At 46.3% G+C, this 25,748-nt stretch overlaps 1 protein-coding gene across 3 annotated transcripts in view; it reads right to left on the reverse strand.

The window, feature by feature from the left end:
* The window catches only part of Slc35f3 (solute carrier family 35 member F3), a 303,473-nt gene that overhangs the window by 55,799 nt on the left and 221,926 nt on the right, over positions 1-25,748 (reverse strand). For 2 of the 3 annotated variants that reach the window (XM_010621954.3, XM_033761852.1), the window contains exon 2: positions 19,749-20,073. In XM_010621954.3, coding sequence (XP_010620256.1) covers positions 19,749-20,073 — 325 coding nt within the window. The remainder of the gene's footprint in view (positions 1-19,748; positions 20,074-25,748) is intronic. The other variant, XM_033761853.1, reaches the window with a different exon arrangement.

Below are 25,748 nucleotides of genomic sequence, written 5' to 3' on the forward strand. Positions count from 1 at the left end.
TTCTGCAAGTACTAAGGGCAAGCCACAGGTCCAAACTACCCTGCACAGTGTAATTAGAATTTAAATCTCAAACAGGGATGCATATATGCATTAACTTCAATCATCTAAATCTCCCTGCATTGGCTCAGGCTGATCCTTTCAGGAAATTTTTGATAAGATGATCCACCGAATTAGCTGTTAATAGAGCTTAGTTTCACCTGCATATTGGATTTTAAAAATGCATCTTTGTCTAAGGTATTCTTATACTTTTATTATTGGGACTCTCTGTAATTGCAAAGTTGTATAGGAAAGCAAAGATCACCCTGACATAAAAAAAAAATTGCCCCGGGCTGTGAATTTATTAGCTCAGTGATTCTGCTGCCCACCTCACAAGTGCAAGTACCCGTCATCTTTGTCTAAGGTATTCTTATACTTTTATTATTGGGACTCTCTGTAATTGCAAAGTTGTATAGGAAAGCAAAGATCACCCTGACATAAAAAAAAAATTGCCCCGGGCTGTGAATTTATTAGCTCAGTGATTCTGCTGCCCACCTCACAAGTGCAAGTACCCGAGTTCGATCCCCAGTACAAAAAAAAAAAAATTGCTCAATTGTCCCCCAAACAGTCAGTTACAGGCAACAGAAAAGTATTCAGAAGCTGCAGGTGTAGCTCACTGGTAGAGCATGTGCCCACCATGCATAAGGCCCTGGGCTAGAGCCTCAGCACTGCAAACAAACAAAGAAACAAACAAACAAAACGAAAAGGTATTCCTACTCAAATATCTTTCCCCTTTCACTACTAGCACTGATGTCCATCATTCAGTATAATTTTCCATATCCTTTTGCTGAGGGCAAATACATGGTAATTTGTTGCGAAGTGAGTGGCAGATCTTGCCAAAAAAGAGAGAACCATTTAAATGATTCACAAGCCACTGACCAGATTGAGCAAGGTTAACAGCTAAAGTAGAGATAAGAAGCAAGGGTAATGCCTTCAAAGGAGTTTAAAAGAAAATGGTCGGGATAGTAAAGGATTTAGAAGAGACTTTGGAACAACTGCTAAAGAGCACTAATGTTTATGTAAAAATAATTCTCTTTGGGATCATATAGTAGAAGCCAAGCAAGAAGTGAAGGATGGTATCTTGGTATCTTGTGCTGTTGTGATTCTGGCATTAAAATGATCTCCCAAAATCCCTCTGGTTACTTAAAAGATTAACTTCATCAACTTAAAAGATTCCCATATACTCCACCTCCCTACTGTTAATAGCTGGCATTGATGAGCTATATTTGTTAAAAATGAGCCCAAAAATCTGTTGCTATTAACTAAAGTCCACAGTTCAAAGTAGGGTTCACTCCATAATTTGTGTTGCAATTTTGTGTGTGCCTTGAGGGGGAACATTTTTTGTTCAGGACTGGGAATTGAACCCAGTTCCGGTGCACTGAGCTATATTTCCAGCCCTTTTCAAATTTTTAATTTTGAGACAAGATCTTGTGAAGTTGCAAAATTGCCCCATCTAGGCTTGAATTTGTGATCCTCCTGCTTCAGCCTTCCATGGTGCTGGGATTACAGACGTGCACCCTCATGCTGAGCTTTGGTTTTGTTTTGTTGTGTTAATAAATGCATGTTGTATATGCATGATTACAGCATCACACAGAAGAGCTTCACTGCCCTCCTACTTTAGTCCTTATGCTCCATGGATTCATCTCTTTCTGAGGTCCTAGCAACCATTGATCTTTTCCCGGCTCTACAGTTTTGTCTTTTCCAGACTCCAGTTAAGCAGCAAGCCTCTAAAGCAGTCTCTTCAGACTGGCACTCTCCATTTGGCAGTATGAGCTCAAGGTCCCCCTTGTCCTGCAAGGACATCTCAGCTGCCTCTAACTCCTGACCATTATGCAGAAATATGCTATAAACATCCATGCGTAGGTTTTTGTGTAGCATGTTTCCAGCCCATTTGGATAAGCACCAATGAGTGCAGCTGCTGGAAGGTACAGTGAGAGCAAGTTTGGTAAGAGACTGTATTCTGTGGTGGCTGTACCAGTTTGCCATTTGCCAGCAGGAAATGAGCGCTCCTATTACTCCACAGCCTCATCAGCCTTTGGTGTTGTGTTTTGAATGTTTATAGCTAGGTAGTAGTATCTCACTGGTGTTTAATTTCAATTCCCTGATGACATGATGTGGCACATTATTTTCACAGACTTTTCATCATCAGTGTGTTTTATTAGTGAAGTTTCTTTTCAGATCATTTGCCCGCTTTCCTGTAGTTGAGTTTTAACAGTTCTTTGTACATTCTGGATGTATGTCCTTTATCAGATGCAAATATTTTCTCCCCCATTATGGCTTGTCATTTCATTCTCTAAATAATGTTTTTCTAGAGCAGAAGCTTCAAATTGGTAATGAGACCTTAAAATGTTATCTAAAACAAGTATCAGAATGACAAAACTCATGATCACATTTGCATGTCTTAGTTACAATCAAACACAAATAGGACAGAACCAAAGGATGAGTTTGGTAGTGGATATTGGATGTCTCCTTCCAGGCTGACAATGATAAATGTGGTGACAAAGATTTCTCAGCTGATTGGCATGTTTTTAAAAAATAAACGAACCATGCTGGCTTCCAGTGGACACATTTTTTTATTAGGTGCTCATCAAGAGTTTTGTAGTGTGAGTCAACGTTATGCCTACTTGATTGACAGTGCTTTTTTCAACCATTTAGAAAATCAAGAAATGATCTTCTAAAATTGTTCCTTTTCTTCCCAGTGTCTTTCATGATCACATTTGCAAGCCTTTTTCCCCTCGGGGTAGAAGTCACTTGGGCATGAAGACTTGAAGCTATGGGAAAGGGCTAAGTGCACTCCTGCTTTGTCTCCTTCCTGAGGTTACAACTCCTCCTTCATGAAATCTGTACTTCCTCTTCACCCATCCTTCTTAGAGTCTCTCTAGTGCTTTGGCTTTCACAGGAATAAGACCCACATGTGCAACGCAAGTGCCTTCTGGAAAGAAGGAGTCGAGGCATGACTGAGGCCTTCGCGGTTGGCTGGAGAGATCTGGCGCAGCTGCTGGAGGCTGAGATGAGTGCCAGACATGTTTTGAGAACACAGCAGTGTGAATACCCCTCAGGGACACAGCATGACAGTGTGCACAGAGGCCCTGCAGTGGCCACAGGCAAATGGGACAAATTACCCTGCCGGAAACGGACAGGCCAAGTACAGAACTTGAAGTTGTCAAGCCAAAGGAAACCAAAGCTGCCCTCGTGCACACCTAGGAACCCAGAGGCATAACCTGTGCCCCTGCTGATACAGTTGACCTGATTTTTGGAAATGGGTGAGACTCAGAGGCCCCAGCATGAGCCAGGATTGGGAGACACCCCTGTGAGGAGTGGGCACATGACAGAAAGCAGTTCTCTTCTCTGTCTTTTGCCAACGTACACCTGCCATCTTCTCCAGTGGGGATGTTGTCCTTTCTCAACAGGTTCTCACTCAAGAGTGACAGAGAGACAGTCCTTGCCCTTGGCAGCTTCTAATGGGCTGTTCTCACCCTTATTTGGCACCAAGCTTTGGTGACAAGCCTGCCCTTCCATTTCTTATGTGCTTTTGCAAAATGCCTTGTAGGAAAGCCCCCTGGATGGTGTTCTGACGGCTGTGGCTCTTTCGTTTTAGAACTGTTCTTCACGCATTTAGTTTAAAATTATGTACCACTTTTTTGACATCCAACCATTTGCTCTATTCTTGTCCTACATTTTAGGCAACCACTGATTTTAGTTTCCTATTTCTCAGTGAATACATAAGCAATACAACTACCCAACTATCTATTCTTGATTCCTGGCTCTTTTTATTTTTAAAAAATACAAATGGTTGTAGACCGTGCTTTCCCACAGAATAATATTTCTTGGGGGGGTGTCTTTCCTTCTCATTGCATATACACTTGCCGTTTGTTTTTACTGCTGACACTAAAAATTTATGCTAGAGGTATGAATATTTTAGGTTGTTCTCATGTCTAGCTAATTACAAACAAAACTGCAAGAGCTCTTCAGATCTCATGACCCATGCTTGGTGCTATATCCACTAATTAAATGACTGGGAGTGAGGGGACTAGGTCAGGGTGAATATCCATTTGTGAGTTTGATAGGTGCTACTGTGTAGACCAGTGATGGCAAATCTTTTAAAGACTGAGTGCAACCCAAAACCCATGTGTTTATCACAAGTGCCAACACTGCAATTAAACCTGAATACTACTGAGGTTTTGGTTTAGAAAAAACAATTCATACACTTGGCTTGTATGCCGAAAGAGGGCTCTGTGTGCCTGCTGAAACATGGGTGTCATAGTTGGCCACCCCTGATCCTGGCTGTCCTGCATAAAGTTTGCCAATATGGCCCCACTTGTGCAAGTCAGCCCTTATCTGTTCTTAGCATGGCTAACACTGTGTATGATCAAACCACCATTTCACTTATCTTTTTATCAACTTGATAGTAAATAGCTATGTTTCAATTTACATTGTCTTTGTATGCGTGACAGTAAACATCCTTTTGTACCTCTATGAACTATTTTAATGTCCTTGCCTATGGGCCACCTGTTCACACACTTAAAATACTTCCCTATTGAACTGGTAACTGTTTTCATACTGACTGTAAGAGCTTTTATCGCTACATTAATTTTTTACCACATGAACTGCAAATATCTTTTCAGGGTTTTTGATTTGTATTTTCCCTTTGCTTTGGGATGATTAATCTTTAAACTTTCTAAAAAGTATAGTTTAATTCCCCCTCTCTTTTTTAGTGATACCGGAGATTGAATCCAGAGCCTTGACACTTAGCTACATCCCCAGCCACTGTTTTATTAGTTTATTTTGAGAATGGGTCTTGCTAAGTCATTAAGTTGCCCAGATTGGGCTTGAATTCATGATCCTCCTACTTCCACTTCCAAGAGGGCTGGGATGACAGGTGTGTACCACTGTACCTGGCTTAATTTCTAATTTTTTACTATTTTGTTTGATGACTTCTAGGCTTTATACTATAATGAGACAGGTTATAAAAGAATTGCCCTACATTTTTTATCTAGTACTCATAGTGTTTCATGTTTAACACCAAGATTTCGTCTGGAATTTATCTAGGTTTATAGTTGGAGGCAGGAACTAGATTTATTTTTTTCTAGCGAGATTCCCAATTATCTCAATGTCACTTGCTAAGAGGTTCATCTCTCCTTTGCTGACACGAGAATCCTTTCCCCATGTACCGAAGCATTTCCATGTGCTGAAGAACTCACTCACTAAATGTCCACTTGTCTCTTGTCTTCAAGAGCAGCCCTGGATCACGCTGCTTTACTCACTGAGGTTCCGGGCTTACCTGAGTCTCTAAAATAGCCACTTGCCCTCATTGCTTTTCTTTTTCAGGGTTTTCTTGTTCATCTCCTACAGCAAAATTTCTGGTATTTGCATTGGGATAGCATTCAATTATACACATGCATAGGGAAGGCTGGCATTTTTATGTTGTAGAGTCGGGAGATTTAAAGGTTTCTTCATCTGGTCCTATAAATTTTTATTATGTTTGTATTGCAATTTAAATTTTTTTGTTGAGCTTATAAATGGGTTCTTCCCTTCCATATAATTTCTACCTGGTTGCTGTTGCCATCACAGCTTATTTGGCCCAGGATCAAACTCAAGTGACTTCTCAATGTAAAACCTCCCCGTGCCCACTTACCATGCAATTCCTGCTCCTAAACATCAGAATGTGATAGTGACTCTCTCTGTTGTCCCCATTACTTCACTTACTAAGGAGTTTTCATTTTTTAATCAAGTAATGCCATGCTTTGTTATCTCTTTCAACTCTTGAGCATAGAAATTATCCTAAAGAAGACCAGAGATTTGTCAGAAGGCTATGGTTTAGTTGACTGAGGCCCCAGCAATGGGCATGATGTCAGAGTGTCCCCTTGTGCTAGGTGGCCCCTCTGGAACTGTTGACATGCACTCCCTGGCCTCTCTGATGCAGGAGAGGGAGCACATAAGCAACTTCTTTTTCTCATTAGGGTGGATGGAAGTTTCAGTTAGGGACAGAAAAAATGAGGGAAGACGATAGAAACACCTAAGAGCTCCAGAAGGAAGTCAGGTGGAAAAATGAGCCTGTGCCACAGCTGATGGTGAGGAAGACACCAGCCAAGCATCGCGGTGCCAAACCCTTGCAAAAGGAGACAGCAGGTGGAGGTGGAGACTCATGCTGTAGTGGACACGATGCCTGGCCTGCTACTGGCAGGGGGATCACAGTGCTGCTCTCATCAATGATTCCCTGCTGATTCAAGGGACTTCTCCAGGTACACATTGGCACACTGGCAGGGACAGCTGTTTCCCATGAGGCATGAGGCTGAGATTCCTCAGAGCACTTGAGCCGTTTGCTCCTCTTGACCACATGGGCTCTGTCCTAGGAGGCCTGGACTGCCCACACTCGCATTACAGAGTGCACTGTGGCTCTTGTCTGGCCTTTCTCTGAGTGGGGTCCATCATCTGGATGGCCAGGGTGCAGGAAGACACCCTGTTTGCCTAAATGAGAAGGATCTGGGTTGTGATATGGCTGGCTGTGAGGTGTTTGAGACAGGAAGACATGTCTGCTGGACTATAGCCTCTGGAGAAGAGGCTGAAAAGTAAAACTGAAAGAAAATCAGGGCTTTGAAAGCATGGCCAGGGCAGCTCTTCTTGAGTCTCCCTTTTTTCCACATGCATTTCCCATGTGATTTTTTTTTTTAATGAGAAGAAAGTGTTCCTCTGCTTAACACCTCCCAAAACAAAGATGAACTAGTCAACCAACCAGCCAATTAACAACTGACTAACCCATTAACTAATTATGCCATCTGTTAACAAAGTTTAGAAACACTTCTACATTATATACACATGTGTGCACATACTATGCATGCACACACACACCATGCATCACACACAGGCACTTTCATTTTTCTCTCTCCTCCTCCTCTTTCTTCTTTTTTAATTTCACATATTCAGCACCCAGGATGCCCCATTCGGGTTTGCATCTTGGTTTCTGGCTGGATAAACTGGTGACCATGACTGGGGCCTGGCCGCGTTTTTCACTCCTTTAGGGCCTACACCCTGCAGTGTCTGCTGCCTCCTCTATGCCCTGCTGGAATCCCTGGACCGTGCCTCTGTCTGGCCTGCCTTTGTGGCTTTCCCTACGTCCCTGAGGTGGACGAACAGCAGTGACAGAGCCTCCCACTCTCGAGATACCCAGCCCAAGGAGCACAGCAGCTTTTTGCTCTCCTCTCCTCATCACTTCTCCCCCTGGACACCTGTATGCATCACATGGCACATCTGTGCCTTTCTTGTGGTTGTTACTAATGCTGGGTCCCTTGGCAGCTCAGTGTGTGAAAGCCTGTGACTTGGGTTATAAGCAGCCTGAATTACTGCAATTCTTGGACACTATCTGCATAAAAATAATTCACCTATTTAGAAGGAGAAAAAAGTCAACAAGGAAGAAACTGCCCAGTAGACAAGGAACAGCAGGACATATCTTGCCTTGTTCTTATCTGGCAGCTCCAGAGCCCTTTTCTGCTCTCTAAATAATTTATCGCTACTTTTATTAGTTTTCTCCACACAGGTTGATTTTATTTTGTTTTACTGATAAATAGCTTGCTTCTCAGAGAAGGAGAGTGCCAAGGCCACAGTTGAAGCCTCAAGAGAGCTGGTGCCCAGGTTTGGCCCGGAGACACGGGGTCGGGGGGGTGGGTATGTTCCTGGATGGGCTGGAGGTTAGGCTGGCCACACCCGGCAGCTCCAGGGGATAATGAGTCCCCAACTCTCCACTGACCATGCTACACAAAGGTTCTCTGGGGACCTGCTGCTTCCCTGGTGGAAGGGTCTATTCAAACTCAAGCCTCCAGCTGCAGCACCTCTCGAAGCCCAGGACACCTTCTGTTGACTGAGGCCTGCACTGCTATCCCTACGTGGCACCTTGGCTTCAGATGTTGTGGCAGGTGGTATTTCTACAGCTGGTGGCCACAGTGCCTCCCAGCCATGTGCTTTAACATGAGATGATCTCGCCACCCTCCAGTCACGAGGTGGGTCCACGTCCTCTTCCCCTTTGAAATCAGGCAGGACCATGACTGACCTGACGTGGTGTATAGAGGGGGCAACATGATACAAGTTCCAAGGCTAGATTCCAAACAGGACAGGAGGCCCTTGCGTGCCCAGTGAGATGCTGTGAAAGCAGTCTGACTGGCCAGGCCATATACAGGCACTCAGGAAGACAGCCCCAGCAGGTGACAGCCAGTGGTAACCGACAACATTGTGGGAACAGGCCCTGATGACAGATTCGAGCCCCCACTATCTGTACCCTGCTCAGCACATCTCCTCAGTTTGGCCGCAGACATCAATATCCCCAGTGCCAACAAAAAGCTGTTTACACCACAAAGGATCCGGAAAGCTCATGAAACAACAACGGTAACTACAGCAGATGTAAAACCTCAGCTCTCCTAGCATGTTAGAATGTTAGCAAGGTTTTAAGGCTCTAAAGGCACAAATCCCTTAAATTCTTCTCTTTCTGGATGCAGTGAGTGCACAGTTCAAGACTGTGTGAAAATCCAGCCAATACAGATGTGGAACTGATCCCCAGGGACAGGCTGTCATTCTCCCTTCAGTCAGAGGGTGCAGCATACCTCTCTGTGCTGCAGTCTACTGATTTTAAATCTGGTTACTTTTTTAAAAAAATGGCCATCCAACGCTTCTTTTTCTAAAACTGTTGTGTAACGCAAGAGGCCTTTGGGCACTGGATCATTTGGCTGTTCTGGGTGGTAGAGGGGCAGCCCGGTGTCTGCTGCACACTGCCCACGGGGAGCACCTGCCCAGCCACATCTCAGCTGTAAACACGAGCATGAAGAGGTCAAAACCACCACTGCCCAGGGGACCCCCACCCCCAGCATCCCACAGGGACTAAGTGCTATGTGCTGGGGCTGTGTGGGCGAAGAGGTCTGAATAATCCCTATCACCATGGTGTTCAAAGGTGGCTATTTTCTGTCCAGATACTCTTTTAAAACTATTATATTTAGAAGAAAACTAAAGCCTCATAGATGCTTTTGCAAAGTAAGATGTCTAAGTACACGTGGGGGTGCAGGCTTTCAGGCTGACCCCAACTTGGGTCTGGGAAAGGGTGGATGGAGACTGTATGTTAATGTGGTGCCAGCTGCCTTGTCAAGTTCAGACGCTCGGCACACAGAAGTCTGGTTGTGACTCATGTCATTGGTGGACCAATGGCATTTTACCCTTTGCTGACTCTCCTTTCATTTTCCCCTGACAGATCTCAGGGACCCTGTGTATGTACCCAGTCAACAGGAAAAGAAGAGTGGATAATGTATACGTGCTTCTTATATGCCTTGGATGGCACAAGCGACTTTGGGGAGAAGTCACCTAGCCCCTTAGAGATGGAGTCCCTGGCTACAGAACCCCTCCCTACAGCATCTCACCTTGAGCCCCTTTCCCCAGGAAGCAGAATCTTGGTGCTATATTCTGAATTCCTCAGCCCTGTCTCAGATGGCCTGCCTTGCACTGCCACTGCTAAATGGGACACCAGTGGCTTGCTTAGGATTTCTGAGAGTTGGGGGTTTGACCAGAAAACCTAGGTGGCCCCAGCCCTCCTCTCTAGGAAAGATCTATAACCCCTTGCACGTGTCCATAATAGACTCTGCAAAATGAACGTGTGAGTCCATCTTGTCAGTTCCCTCTGCTCAGTACATGGGAGAAGACACTTCACCCTGAAACAGGGCACTCCCTGGGGTAGGTTTAAATACGCTCATTTCCATCCAACTTTAATAAAACCAGATCTTAAAAAAATAGCCATTAAGCATTTGAGAGACCCGCCCCCATGCTGTCATAATTAAATATTAACAAACCTGTTCCTATTTTGTTGGTGGAGCGCTTAAAACCTTTCTTTGAAAAAATTCTCTTCCGCTTCCTCCCTCAGAGTAACATGTGGCAAAATAATGCTTTATAATGGTTCTAATGATGTATTCTTGCAACAAGGGTGCCTTAGTTTCCCAGGGCTTTTAATTTATTTTATGTTATAAATTAATAATGTATGTACGATTGAGAGTAACTCATTAAATGTAAGTGTCATAAAATGAGGCACTTAGGAAAGAACAGCGCGAAATGATCCTGATGTACTCCTAAGTGTTACATTAAGTGCATAAATCATATTTGTTTTCTCTTCCTTAGAGTAGAAAACAGACAAGGAGGTAAATGTAATTACTATAATTCTATTTTAAAGGGTCCAGTAAGCTTGAGAATAGAATTTGTACAAACATCAGAAAAAGCAGCTTGTTCTGGCCAATCGGATTTTTCATCATTTGTGACAAACTCAGCCAGACAGAATGGGCTGTGTCCATGAAGCCAATATGCACTCTAAGTAAATAAGAGCTTTCCAAGGCCAAGATTTCCAGCTCTGCACAGGGAACTCTTTCAAAGTGGGGTCTCTCTTAGAACTTGGTGACTGAGGCTGGAAAACACGAAAGAAATTTCTCAGAGACTCTCAGCTAGAGACCTTCTCTCTCTTTTTCAGGACCAGATCTTCAGCTGGTTGGGGAGCAGGTGGAGAGAAGGACTAGCCCGGGGGGGACTGGGCACATGGTCACATGTGTTCTGGCTTCTGCTTGAGACAGAAGCATTGTGGTGAAGTGGGAGCTGACTCTGTGAAGCCCCTGCACAGATACTGGCTGTACAAAAGGATGTGGTAATCCCAGCTCCTTGGGAGGCTGAGGTAGAAGGACTGCAAGAGGCTGAAGCAGGTAGATCACAAGTTTGAGGCCGGGCTGGGCAATGTAGTGAGACACTGTCTCAAAATGAAAAATAAGGTCCAAAAAGTATGAGAATGCAATTTGCACAAACACCAGAAAAGGCCAGGGACTAAAGATATACATAGCTCAGTGCAGTACTGTCACTGCTACAGTATTGAAAAATCAGGCTCAGCAATTTCCAGGGATTCCTTTTATTCCCCTTCTTTTCCCCAGTGGTTCCTTTTAACACTGACTTCCCATTCCTTTATTATAAGTCTATGGGAAGGCAATATAATGAAATAATTGGAGAAAATGAAAGTACAAATAAGTCTCTTCACCCTGTGGCTCAAAAAGCAATGAAATAACCAAAAGAAATATGGTATATGGAGAAAGCGAGGGACTGACAAGGACCTACAGTCACCACCAAAGGACTCGCTGTCCAGCAGCAGGGGCACAGGACTCTACCTCAGCACTGCCCCGGGGCCAGCTTCTAGGCGAGGTGATGTATGTTCCATATGTCAAAGGTCACCCATCTAAATATCACTATGGCTCCCAGTTTTAAATGTGAGAAACCTGAAGCTAAAGGAACACTTAGAGACAAGATAAGCAGTAATGAAGGTTGTGACGATGGACCTGAGAACGTGAACCAGCCTGACTCAAAGCTGGGGTTCCTTCCCTCCACCCCTGGCTTCCTTCCTTCCTGTAACCCTGCAGTTTGGTGTGGTCTGGCACTTGTAAGTGCTCAAATGGTGTAAGGGGCAGGAACAGGGCAAGTGTCTCGGAAGCCATGGTAATGTCTGCTCTTAGACTGGCCCCTCCAGTCTCTCCTTCCTGTCTACAGTCAAGGGCAAGGTAGGGTCAGCGGCAGAAAAATGTTATGATAAGGGATACATTTGCAAGGTAACAGCATTTTTTCTTCCTCCTTGGTTTTTTAGCTTTCAAAAAATAAAAAGAGAATCAAGAGCTTGTCAGGACATTGGTTTCTAGACAAATGAATCACATCATGTTTCTGTCTAGCTCTTGGCTCAGGTGCTAGTTCGACATGACAGTGGCATGTAGGACATCAGTTGTCTGCCCCTCTTCTGGTCATAATGTGTCAGAGCTTCCCTCCCAAGCGAAGTAGCCTACAATAATGACAGGACACAATGCTGGACACTGTGCTGTGGGCAGCACACAAGCTACATGGCTCATCTGAACTGAAATTTCATGAGGAGACTCAGTCACTCGGAGTTTCACATCATCACCATCGTTAGCACCTTCACCACCAGCAGCAGCACCATCACCACTGCCATTATCATCACCCCCATCATTATCATAACCAGCATCATCACCATCATTGTTACTATCACCACCATCACCAACACACCATAACGACCATCATTATTGTCATCTCTACCATCACCACCACCATCCTCACCACCACCATCACCACCATTACTGTCATCACCACCACCACTATCCTCACCATCATCAATATCCTCATTTTAGGGACCTAGAGAGATGAAGCCACGGTTTGTATATAGTTTGGGACTCAAACTTGAAGGCCCAAACATGAGTAGGAAACCTCTGGGTCAAGCCCAGTCTGGGGCTTTCTATACACAATCACAGTTAACTCTGCTCAGTTCAAATAAATACATGATCCAGGGAGGAACCATGGTGCCTAGAGGAGGGGATACAATCCCAACAGCAGCCCTCAGAAGTGGGTTGTAGAATCTCTACCTTCAGGTAAGAGGTGGGGCTTAGAACTTTCAGTGAACTTATCTTTGACTACAAAGCCAAATAGAAACAGAATTGGGCTTTCAGTCCATACTACCTAGAGGAAAACCTGTGTTCTTACCAGCTATCAGTGTCCCAAGTATGGGCTAGCAGAGCAGAGTGTCCCAAGCATGGGTTAGTAGCTGTTCCAGCCCTGTTGCTCCATCCTGCCCAGGCACTGCCTCCAACTTCCTTCCTATGAGGAAAGATAATATTGATTCATCTCTTTCTCAGTAGCATTTCTGGGGGTACAGAGAACAAAGGATCTTATGCCTTTTCTCTGAGCATCTGTGGCTTCCTTGATTCCGTGAATCAATGAATCCTCAAAACAGCTTTCTGATCTTTCTAGGTCTTCTCCTAAATGTGGTAATATTTTTTTTTTGAGTTTCAATGTACTTATGAGTTAGTTCACTTGTCTGGAATCTGAGGAAAAATTACATGGAAGGTAAGAAATGGCTTAACACCAGCCAGGTGGGATTGGGTGCAGCTCTTTCTTGTCACATCCTGCAAACCTGTGCCCACCTGGTTTCTGTCCCTGTAAGTTGTAGAATGAGCTCTCCATCATCTGGCTTACACAAATGCTAACAACCCCTCAGGATCTACCAAAGAAGAGTCTCTTCTGGGAAGCTACTCTCTCCTGCTCTCTATCTTCTAAGCCCATTGCTCTGATCTTGTAAATGTTCACAGCAACCTGGAACTTTGCATGAAAAGCACTACCAAATCCTGTGCTGATAATCCCATGCTGGAGTATTTTCCAAGCCATAATTGCACTCAGATATTTAATCTTATGCTTTCTTCAAATCCACATCTTAAACACAAACTATTTATAAGCATTGGAATCGACCTTTTGCAAAATTCCAATGCAACTGAAATAAAATGGCCACAGCCAAATTAGGCTCTGAAAGTATAAGGTTAAAATGGACAAATTTCTTAAGATGCTAAACTTTGAAGCCAAATCCCTGTGATCTGTCCAAGGAGTAACAAAGACCTTAGATAATGGGATGAGGGACAGCTAAAAAAGGAGAACAGAGGAGATCCAGGACGGGCAACAGTTCTGACTGTGCAAGCCTAAGAGTCACCTGTGGACCACAATACTCAGGACTTGGGGGACAGGTGGTGGTGGCTGCCATTTAAGTTCACTGGGGTGAAACTAGATCTTTACTGAGATGTGCTGGCGGGGTGAGGCAGATTCTGGAAAGGAAATGAAAGAGCTAAGCACTAAGCTAGGAACCATGATGAGACTGCAGAAAGTAAGACCTTGAGGGCTGGTGGGATAGATGGTAGGGCACATGGACAGTACACTGATGCATCCTGAATAGTTTGAGCATTATCTTGAAACAGAGGAAGACAATCCAAGCCTCTGCAGTCTCCCCCACCTCATTTCCTGCTTTACTGGCTCTGAGGCTCATCGCAGCTTCCCAGTCAGATGTGGAACACTGGTTGCATGCTCTGCAGTGGCTGTACCAGACACGCCTGCTCAGTCGGCTACCCGTGTGTGCACAGACAGGCATGGGGGTGGGGTGGGGGATGGTGGGAATTTTGCCTCAGCATCCGTCTGATCATAATCTCCAGGGTGAGGGTGTTTGCGCATAACTGTCATTATTTACCACCAAGCTAAGGCATGGGCCAAATTACAAACTGTAGTTTCCAAACATTTTGTTCATTTCTTCCAAACTGGTTGAAAAAAAAAAAAAACAGACAAATAACAGACACAGCAACGTTGAGCACTCTGGATATAGCTCATGACTTTCTGGGTTGATGATGCTTGGAAGGCAGACAGGGAAGGAGCCTGCTGTGAGTGAGGAGGAAAGGAGGTGCTGAGCACCGGAGGTCCTGCCCCTCTTTTCACCTGGGCCCTTGAACTGTGGCTAGAAGAGGACTCCTGGAGCCTACTGGAGGCCAAGCAAGCCAGGCCTCTTTGCCTCCAGACTCCGGAGCTTTACTTACTCCATGCATGCAGCAAGAGGGCTTCAAATGTGAGGCTGGGCAGCCAGGGAGGCAAGGGGTACAGGAGCTGCAGGGACATCATTACTGCTGCCCTGCCATGCCTTCGTATTGGCACTGTGCCTGGAAAACTTGTACAGATACTTCTTGAAAAGAAGATTTTCAGAATATTGCAATTTGGTGAAGATGACAGTTGAAATGATTTTCTCTCACACAAGAATCACTGTAGGCTGAAGAGGAAGCTGGCGTTCAAAGCAGACACGACCCTGCAACACTTTAAGATCTGCACTCCAAGTCCTCAATGCAACTCAGGAGCCAGGCACCCCTCAGTACACCCCAGCAAGCAGACACCTGGCAGCCATCCCACCTCTGTGTGAAATGGGAACATATGCTGCAACTATTGTATAATCAGCTCCATGAACCCTACTTTTGAAAGTATCTTTCATGATATCATTCCTCTATTCAAAAACTTCTGGAGCTCCCATTGCCCAGAAAATATATCCCCAGCCACTGTTGGACACCACAGTCTTTTCCTCTGGGTCTCCAATGACTGTATGGTCTCCCACCCAACTTTGGCCAAGCCCACTGGCCCCCAGCTGCTGTCTGCCTCCTCCTTAATCACACTCTGTTTCATCTGCGGGCCTCTCTTCTACTTGGTGTGAGCTCCTTTGAGCCAGACATGTTTGTGTCACCCACTCCTGCCACATACTTCCAGTACACAGACATCAAGGAGGTGCCTGGTGATTGGGTCAACCCAAAGCTGCGCCATCCACTCTCCACAGAGTGGCAGAAACATCGTTTCTAAAGGTCCAACTTGACTGTTCCTGTGATAGCTTCTGCCATGACTCATGCCTGAAACCAAGCTTGTCTCCTCTGCCTGATACAGAGGCTCACCAGGATCTGTCCTGCCTCAGCCAAGACTCCTGTCTCATTTCTTTCCCATATCCTTGGGAGACTTCCCTGAGCCCCATACTTTCTGTCTTCCCAGGATGATCTTGACATCCTACAAAGCCATCTTCTCACTGTCTCTTAGAAACTTCTTACTGTGCCCAGGACCCATGCACTGGGGCCTCTCTGTCCAGCTCCCTGGCAAGCATCTTGCCTGTTTGGCTAAGTCTTTTACTAGGATTGGGGATCTGTGAGGACAGGGACCACTGATCATTGCATCCCTAGAGTCTGACCTGGAAAAGATGGACAACTACCACTTTCTGAACATATTGCTCCACTTTGCTCCTTAGGCTGCTCTTTGGCAGGTAGACTGCAGCTGCAAGACCCACCACGGAGCCTGTAGTGATCTGTGCAGCTGTTGCACACCCCTTTCAGGACTGAAGATGCCATGCACCACACTGCCCTGTTCCTGCCTTAGTTCCCAACTTTGCTCAGAGTGTCAGAGCGGAATCAGTTGTCCAGCTTACCCAAATCAGGAGATACAGAAGGCAGGGGAAAACATCTGCTGCCACTGTATCCTTTGCTTTCTTTGGCAGTTGCATGATAGCAGAAGTTCCCAGTATTTCCTGATGAGAACAAATCACCACTGCTGAAAATTCCTATAAGACTTTCTAACCAGACTGTAACTGCCCTGAATCTGCAACACTTGGTTTCTGCAGATCCCAGCAATCTCACGGTTGAAAAGCCATCTTCTTGACCCAGGGTCACTGGGGCCAGGAAGCTGTCTGCTGTTGCCCTCAGTCTCTTGAGGCCTGGACCTGACAGGCCTCCACTCTTTCCCTCCTCAGGATGCAGCACCCTCAGCTTCTCCCAAGCCTGAGCTCTTCCACAATCTGGACATCCTGCGGGCATCCTGAGGCCATCGCCGCAGGGGATCCCAGCTCCAGTGAGAAATAGGAAGTGAGCAATGGATGCCTTTCATACAGAGGAGGGAAGAGCTCACTGAGGTCCAGCTGGAAAGACCCCAAGGCAAGAGCTGAAATTTCAGACTGGTCAGGTGAGAGGTTTGCACTATCAGCAACTCCCTACACAACATCCGATCTCAAGAGGCCTGGTAAGTGATCTTGGATGTGCAGGACAGTAACCCAGGGCTGAGAGTAGATCTCTCTGAGACCGACACCAGCCTGACACATTAGGGGTCAGCTCTCCTGCAGCTTAAACAAGCTACCTAAAGGCAGTGGATGAACAAAGCACAGATTACCTTCTTCCTTCTATGGCACTCATGGGGAGCTCACATTACAGGCTCTTCCTTGCATTTACACAGTGTATTGCAGGTCAGGGTACCTTCAAACACGGCACCTCATTCGACCACACAGTAATATTTTTGCAGAATGGCACACATAATATCCCTTTACAAACAGGTATCTGAGGCTCTGAGAGCTTGAATGACATGCCCACAGAGCCTTCTCTTGGAAGTAGCAGGGGTCAGGGCTTCAACATCAAGCCACATACCTGTTCTATGCAGCCAGGTGAGTCCTGGCTTCTACATTTGGTCAAATCAGCAGCATTTTTTAAAGCCTGAAGCTGAGACTCAAGTTACTCCAGTGGCACTGAAAACTGTGGATGCCTGGGATGCGTCTTAGGAAAGCAGGCTGGAAACCACCCCCAAATCACTGAGGCAGATGGCCTGAGACAAGCCCCAGTGCCTCAGGTGATACAGCTTGAGGAGGTCGGTGTTAGCACCCCATGCCTTCTGCTCTGCTGTGGCTGACTTCTCCAGCTCTGCCTGGGCAAGCAGCTGGTGGGGGGGGGAGTGGAGAAAAGAAACTTCCAACTCTTTCCAGATAACCTGAAAGAGTCTGGCTTATCTGTGTAATAGGTCACTATCTGTCCTGTCCCTCAGCAACTTCCTAACATTTCCAGCCAACAGATCAATCTCTGCAGAATGAACCCTCTCTGGCATTCATTTTGATAAATGCATGAAGATGGAAAATGTGATTTGGATTTTCCTTGATTCTGGAAGTTCTAAAATCTGTTTGAAGTACTCCCATCTGAGCTGTAACAGAGTCGTGATTTCCCAAAGGAGGTCTGTGATGTCAAGCTCTTCTTTTCCCTCTAGAAGGGAGAATCTTCACCCTTCCAGTGGCTTTGGCTGGGAAATTAGCAACTCTGCTCAGTCTTGGGCCCTGGGTGCTCATCTTCTGGGGATAACAGAGCTTACACTTAGGGAAATTTTTACTAAATGGTATGTATGGCTAAGCTTGGTGACAGAAATTGGATAGGGTTTTAACTGGCTTCAATAATCAAGTTACAATTATCCTCCTCTCCCTCCAATGAACACAACAGTCACTTTTTGGGCGCTTCTTACAGGAACACAAAAGACTGAAATCAAGGCATGAAAGCCTTTCTGGGTATAACTAATCCCCTTCAGTAGCCTTTCATTTCTCCCTGTCTTGGCCTTTCAGCAACCTCTGAGCTTGATTCCTAAGGCATGGTTTCCAGCACCATGGTTTAACTGGTGCCAGGCCTGATTTAAGGGGCCAGCAGTGCTAGTCTTGTCCCCAAGTAGGTGTGGCAATGGGGCATGTTTAAAGCACCAGCTGTTCAACTGTTGGAGGAGTGGGCTCTTCCAGCACACAGGCTGATGGTAGCAGGAAGGAACATTAATTATTTTTCCCCCAAATTCTTTTTATTTCCAGTACTAGAAATTGAACCTAGGGCCTTCACGTCGGACTACATCCATAGCCCTTTTTGATTTTTTTTTGGTGGGGGGGATAGGATGTCACTAAATTGCTAAGTTCACCAGGCTAGTCTTGAACTTACAACTGTTCTGCCTCAGCTTTCCAGAATGCTCTGATTATAGGGGTGATTACCATGTCCAACTCTAGGAATTTTTTTTTTTTGCAAGAAAGGACTAATTTTTATTTTTTGGTTAGGGGAAGCAGCAGCACACTGCTCTAGTCAATTTAGAGAAAGGCAAATTCCTAGTTACAAACCAAATTCACTTTGGGTCACTTAACTATCAAATACATCCTTTATTGATACACGTTTTTCCCTGTGACTAGAAACAGGCCATTACCTCACTCGTGCCTTTGGGAATATCTTGGCCCCATCAAAGCTCCTAAAACTATTTGGTTCCATCTGGCTTTGGCTGCTGTTCAGAAGTGGTACATTAAGCACCTTCTTAGCTATTTCTGGCAGGCTCATGAGCCACTGGTTAAGTCACCACGGAGGCTGGCCCAGACCTGGGCTCCTACCTCCAGGCTCCACGCGCGGTGTGCCTTGTCTCCAGGACCTGCTCCAAACCCTTTCACTGAGGGGATGTGTGAGGCTGACTGTGAGGTTCAAGGCCAGCTCCCCCAAGAACCCTTTGCGCTACAATCTGTGCTTGCTTTCCAAGTTAGTCTTTAAAGGACCAGGTCAAATTCCTTCCAAACGTTAAAAATGGCACTTGCATCTCCGACTCTAACTCCACAAGGACATAATGGCAGATTCCAAACAAAAATTCTGACCTCAGTGTAGACTTCTATTCAGAAACCTCCTTGCTCCTTGGCCCCTGTGATGGCTTTAGCTGTGCTGTGACTTCAGGGCTGAGGTCTGAAGCAGATGGTCAACAAGATTTGGCAACTTTTGTGGGTATGTGTTGATGGGGTGTGGGGGAAGTGAAAGAGAAGGCAATGGTAAAAGGCTGGCTAGTCTTCCACTTTCAATTTTTGTTCACCTTTGGGGCTGACAATAAATGAGCTCCCAGGGCCTGCAGTGATACCTTGTCCAGCAGTCTTTCTTGGGGTTTACTGGCTATCAGATTTGGTCCAGACCTTGACACAGTCCATGAGGGTCTCTACCTGGTGCAGCCACTATGGCACAGATGAGTGCATGGGCCAACACCAAGGAGAGTGGGGGAAGGCCTGCTGTATACCGAGGCAGGGGCTCAGGTCAGGCTGACTTGCCTCATTTTGAAAGGGACACCATTCCAATGGCCTCCATGTGAGAAAATATAGTCTGCAACGAAGTCCAAATGCTGCGGTGGTTTTGATCACCCCGCTGCCAAGACATGCAGATCCACACAATCACATAAAGGGAGGAGGAAAATCTTCCTTGGAAAAATCTTGGAAATCAGATGGGGGTGGGGTGGGGAGGGAGGAGCAAGCTTCAGGAAGCTGCCAGGTTACCCCAGCCTGGTGGGGCTCCCAATGAAGGCTTAGCCACCCAGTTCTGCTCAGATTTCTATGCTTCCTGGGCCTTATCCAAGGCCAACTCTTCAAGATGCTTCCACAGAAAGGAGTGCCACTGCACAGGCGAAGGTGGAGACAAGGGGACTCAGTCGTCCCGACTGGGGAGAAATTTGGTCCTAGCAGCCTGAGAGCACAAGCCCACCGCTCCCCCCCAGCCAACAGTTGAGTGACCGGCGGCCAGAGGCCCTACCTGTACCTCTGCTTCACAGACTGCTTCTCCGTGGACTTGCACACGTGGCCCGCGTAGTACAAGGGGAAGAACAGAAAGTTCCAGTTGGTGGCGAACCAGGTAAGGGTGAAGGGAGCGTCGAAGGTACGGAAGGTGAGTTTGGCAAGCTGTGCGGCACCAGCCCAGGAGGCGCAGACGCACAACACCACGGCCACGCCCCAGAAGGTCTTCTGCAGCTGCCCCCGTGAGCAGGTCCAGCGCCGGCGGCTGGTCCTCCCGCCAGCATCCGATCCCACCGATGCTGGGGCCTCCGTCGGGCCCGGGGGCTCCTGGGGGCGCTCCTCCCCTGGGGAAGAGAAGGTACATTAGCCTGGCTGCTGGGGCCACGGGGTCATGGACAGACACCCGGGGGCAGGGGGTGAGGTGGGATGCAGGACAGATTCCTGGCCAGGCCGCCAGGGGACACTGCTGCCAAAGGCTTCTGCACCGGTTCCTACCCTCTAAAGCCTGGCCCTCCGAGAGTGGGCGGCAGGCTGGACACATTAGTGCATCCTACCTCTCTCCCATCAGTTCACCCCCACCTCCCAGACCCCAGCTTGTGGAACTTGCAGAAACTCAAGCCTCATCCTAGACCCTTGAGCCAGAACTCAATTTTAACAGGAGACATCATGCTTGGATTTGGGAAAGCTTCTCCAGAACACACAGTAGCAGGAATCACCCACTCTTATTTATGTCAGCTCCAGTGTGCAGAGTGCTCCTGGGCTGTTGGCAATGCTAGCAGCTGGGGGCTCCCACCAGAGAGGAGCACCTATGAAATGTTCAGTGCCTTCATGGGGCTCCTTCCCGCCCGCTAGTGAGAGGTGCAGATGCCAAGAACCTCTTCTTATTCTGCACGTTCAGCAGACACAGACTCCATGCCCTCCTTCCCACCTGCTCCAACCAGCTTCCTGAGCATGGCTTCCAGCCCCACTTCGAAGCTTTACTTAAAAACCACAACCCGCTGCAGCTCTTGTGTGAGAGAAAGGCCACAGCCAGAGACACTCCATTATAGAGCCGTGTCACTTCGGGAAACCAGGCATCAGCCCCAGGCTGGGCTCTGCCTTGGGTGTCCATGGGCCGTGAGAAGGTGAAAGGCGTTATTTTCCACTGTTTGCTTTTCATTTGTGATGGTGTGCTGGTCAGCTGGAAATTTAAACAGAGCTGTAGTTTGTGTCTGGGCTGCCAAGGGCAGATTCAGATTTCCAGAAGGCAGCAGTCTTGCTTTTCTTTTGTCCTTCTGGTACGGAGCTGAAAGGGGCACACAGGTGCTCAGAAGCCCTTCACTACAGGTACAGGAGGAAATGAGTGAAACTACAGTGGAGTCAACGTATTCTCTGCACATTGTTTAAGCTTTGTGGCCATTTACATCACTCAAATAATACTGAACCAAATTTTGCATACTTTCTGATTAGGCAAAATCCTGGCTCAGCCTGGGCCAGTGGTGGCCAACCTATGGCACGTGTGCCACAGTGGGCACACAGAGCCCTCTGTGTTGGCCCTTGAGCCAAGTTGCCCCAGCATCACCCCAGCACACGAGCACTCAGGTTTAACTGCAGTGCTGGCACTGGGAGATAAATAAGTGCGCTTGAAGTTGCAGTTTGGAATTTGGGCATTTGGTCTCTAAAAGATTCACCGTCAGCGGCCTAGGCTGTGATGCTGCTGTTAGGTAACGCTGGTTTGAACTGCAGGCCCAGGCTATCTCTCTTTTAGCCCAAGATAAACCTAGGCATTGCTGGCAGTGAAGGAGTCAAAACATGTTTGACACCACCTCTGTTGGTGTCAAATGCGTGATTCGTTAATGTGGAATCGCTTTCTTTCCGCGTGCACCCATATTGGAAAGCCAAGTTTCGGGACTCCCTTTGAGTTTATGACACACACAATCTGTCCCTGCAGGTGAGGAGTGCCTTTTGCCTTGCGCCCTCCACCAGGCCTTCTGACTTTGCTTACAGTGATTCCCACAACTTCAAATTCCAGACAGAAGCACCCGTTTTTCTCCACATAGTTACCTGGCAGTTTTCCTTAGCCACTGCAGCCTTTCATTATTGGGGTGAGGGTGGGGGGAGGGCCGTGAGGTAGATTCCTTACTATTCAAATCCCTGCCATGAGCACCCACGGAAAGATGACCGTGGAGATGATTACAAAGCCCACGCAGGAGCAAAATGTAGCCTCACAGTAATAACTCCCAGCTTTAGGGTGGACCCCGGAGCAGGCTGCAGACATTCGGGCTCAAGGCCTGCGCTTTCACTTATTTCATTTCAGCAAATGAAGCATCACAGCTTCAGGCACTGAGCGACAACGCTGCGTAGCTTTTACGATAAAGGAGAAAATCAAATCGTGTAATTTCATATTGCCAAAATGTGTCTATTTGGATTTAAAAAGGTGTCTTCTAATCTTGGGACCTCTCTGGATTCTCTAGCCGAAGAATAGTAACCACACACAGACAAGTAAAGATCCCCAAGCTAAACTCAGTATGCAATAATTTAAAACTAACAACACATAAGGTACAGCCATGTTTCCCCAAGTATAATGAGGTTATAGGCATTTACAAGAAAAAAGCATCCCATGATTAAGTTCAGAAAGTATTCAATAGAACTCACAGGTTCTCTTGCTGTAGGAATAGAATATCCAGGGCTAATGGAAATGTTGTACATTTTCAACAAGTTGCTATAGAATGCACACTTGCCATATTATTTACATGTGTGACACTCACGGTGTAGACTAGCACAGCCTGGAACACACTTTGGGGAACCCAAGGCTGATGGAGAATAATAGGCAATGAAATCTATTTCATTGCAAAAGTCCCATTTTATTTTGTCGAGCGCCTCATCGTAATAGTTGCTTAACAATTTTATTACCTCCCTCATTTCTGATACTTCCAGATATCTCCTAACTCACATAAATGAAAATATTCTTTATAAATCTGTTAGAAAAGCCCTGAGTGGCAAGAAGGAAAAGTGATCTACGACAACCCTGGAACTTGGAGAAAGCACTGCTGACATCTCGCAGCTGCACTTTCTGCCGTCTTTTGTCTTTGCAGCACACATTCCAGTTCCCAGCAGATCCGTGCCCCTGCCATGCAGCAGAACTGGGACTGCACTGTGTTTTCATACTGTCTGTTTCGCCTGAGGCATGACACTGTGGACTTCATGAAGCTCACAGGGCTGTGGCCAGTGAGTCTCGGAGGGGTGTTTCCATTGCCCGGGAAAGCCCTGTGAAGCATCTGCCCTGGGTCAGAGCTTTGGGTGGCCCATGACCCAGTGCGCAGCATGATCACTGCTCATCAGAAGCCTTGGGCATGACAAGACAGTGCTATGAAAGAATTATAAATGTTTAAATGCAAAATGATATATTTTTTTTACCGTAACTCTACCAGGAATTCTGAAGGCAGCATGACTTGTGTGTGCTAAGGTTATCAGTGACGATAATCAGAGGGGGCAGAGGCCTGGGCTGAGCCTTTCAGAATGAAAAGACTGAATAAAAAAGGAGCAAGATCCAAGGTCACAGTTATATCCCACCAGCCCAGGGGCAGTGAGCAAGGTAGGGAGATCTGAAGCCTACTGCCTAATTCACCTCCTACCCTGGTGATGGTCATTGTGGAGCAAGAGAAATTGCCAGGTCTACTGAGGGGACAGGAACAAACTCAGAGTTCAGTTGACCCTCCTCTAGGAAGTTCAAGGAATGGGATCCAATTCGAGAATAACCGTGGAGACACACAAATGTGGTTAGCAGATATGCTTGTTCTCCAGTATTTGAAATGCAGAAAATGCATCTCATACTATGTACCATTTCAGGATCATTATCAATGCACTGTCCAATTTTGGCTCAAACAGGTTTTAGACAAAAAAATTACAATGACGGGGCTGGGGATTTAACACAGTGGTTCCGCCGCTGGCCTCTCAAGCGCAAGGTCCTGAGTTCGATTCCCAGTACAGAAATAATTACAATGAGGAGAGTGTCCCTTCCTGAAAACCTTTCAAATCTTCAAATACAGGAAACTTATGCTGACTCTTACCTCCCTCCCCCAAATTGCAAGTGAAACGATGCCTGTGTTTGACTTCACTCCTTTATTACAGATGAAAGAGCCAGTGCCTTAAAGAAATCAATACTGAATTAGCCTCAAGCTGCTTTCTGGTTCCTTTGACTATTAATACATGACTAGAAGTATTACACCCTCTTTCCGCTAGCAAGACCTCTTTTGGGATCTTCTTGTACCCTACATTCAACTCTTGTACTACAGCCAGCAGTTCAGGGAGCAACGCAAAGACGACGACGTACTCTGGCCCAATATTTGTGTGACACATGCTGCAACTGTAGTTTTCAAGCATCTCCCTGTACCTGGGCACCTCTACAAGTTCAGTTTGTGCTCTTTCATCCACCCCAAAATGCTTGTGCTATAGGGATTTCCATTGAGCAATTCAGAGGAAGATGTGTGTGTGTGTGTGTGTGTGTGTGTGAGAGAGAGAGAGAGAGAGAGAGAGAGAGAGACAGAGACAGAGACAGAGACAGAGAGAGACAGAGAAGAGCATTTGCTTGTGCACAGTGGATACTCCCATGGTGCAGTGTGATGCTCCCACACCTGTGCTCCAGCATCCTCCCCAATTTTGTGTCAAGAGTCCTGCAAGCTGCCAGGCAAGTTTCTGAACCTGTGCATCTGTCCTACCTCCTGCACAATCATATACCTGCTGGTCTCCTGCCAGGGATAGATAAGGGATCCACACTCTAGTCAGCAGAAGCAGTACCTAGAGGCAATATCCGCACAGCAGAAAGAAACTCGGCCACAATGAGTGACCTGGAGATCTTGCTTAAGTACTAGCTCATTTGGGGACCAAGGCAAGTCCTTCATCCATGGGCTGTCCACTGCCTTTCCCCTGAGAAAATGATGAACCGTATGCTTTTTGTGTTTATTTAGTGAAAGTCATTTCTACAGTGAGAAAGCAGGAAGAGTTGGAAAACCATCTGCTCGCTCCTAAAGTTTCCATAAAATGACTCTTGCACTTCCATGAGAACATGAATGCTTCTCAATGGCCTCCACTCAGAACAAGCAGACCCTTGCCGATGCCCTGTGGAAACATCTCCAGGACAGACCTGTCCTTAGGGTAAAGGATGCCGAGCTGAGGTCAGATCAGAGACACCACTGGATGGGATGCTGCAGGCCTCTCCCAAGCACAGCAGATGCCACTGTGTACAGCATGGGAGGAGATGGCTTTTACCTGAAATCTGCAGCCCTGAGACCTGTACAATTACTTTCTTTCAGCTTTACTGAGGTATACTTTTCATACCCTAAAATTATGTCATCTTATGCACAGCTCGATGCTTTTAGTAAATTTACAGAATTGTGAAACCCTCACTATCAACAGATTTAGGACAGTTTTGTCTCCTGCATTGAGTCCTCATGTCTACCCACAGTCACTCCCTGTTCCTACCCTCTATCCGGATGAACTGAGTCTTGTTTGCTTTTTCTATAAATGTGCTTATTCTGGAACAGACCATGTGAGTTTGCAGACAGTCATATTTGTCTTCTTTTACTTAGCACAGTGTCTGGCGTTCCTCTTGTTGTAGCACATAGCAGCAGCTCATCCTTTTTGTGACTGAACAGTATTCTACTGGATGGGCACACTACATTTTGCTTATTCATTCATCTATTGACAGACACACGAATTGGCTTCCATTTGGAGGTACTGTCAATAGTGCTGCTCTGGGCATTCACATGTAAGTCTCTGTGTGGGTGTATTTGTATTTCCTCCGGGTGGAGTAGTTAAATTTTTAGGCTACTAATCCACAGGTCTTGAGCATCTACTTTGGGCCACAAAGTGGACATAATCTTTTCCTGGTATAGCTTGCTTAATACATGTGACAGTGTTTGGTGTGTTTATATCTTAGAAGACAAAGTGTCTCTAATTCCTGTCTTCAAACAGGACACTGTTTGAAGTGGGTCGGGGAACTAGAGTCCTCCTTTCCTTTTTTTTTTTTTTTTTTTTTTTT

This window comes from Fukomys damarensis, unplaced genomic scaffold, assembly GCF_012274545.1.
Source record: "Fukomys damarensis isolate Sample0158 unplaced genomic scaffold, DMR_v1.0_HiC HiC_scaffold_10, whole genome shotgun sequence".
Classification (NCBI taxonomy): domain Eukaryota; kingdom Metazoa; phylum Chordata; class Mammalia; order Rodentia; family Bathyergidae; genus Fukomys; species Fukomys damarensis.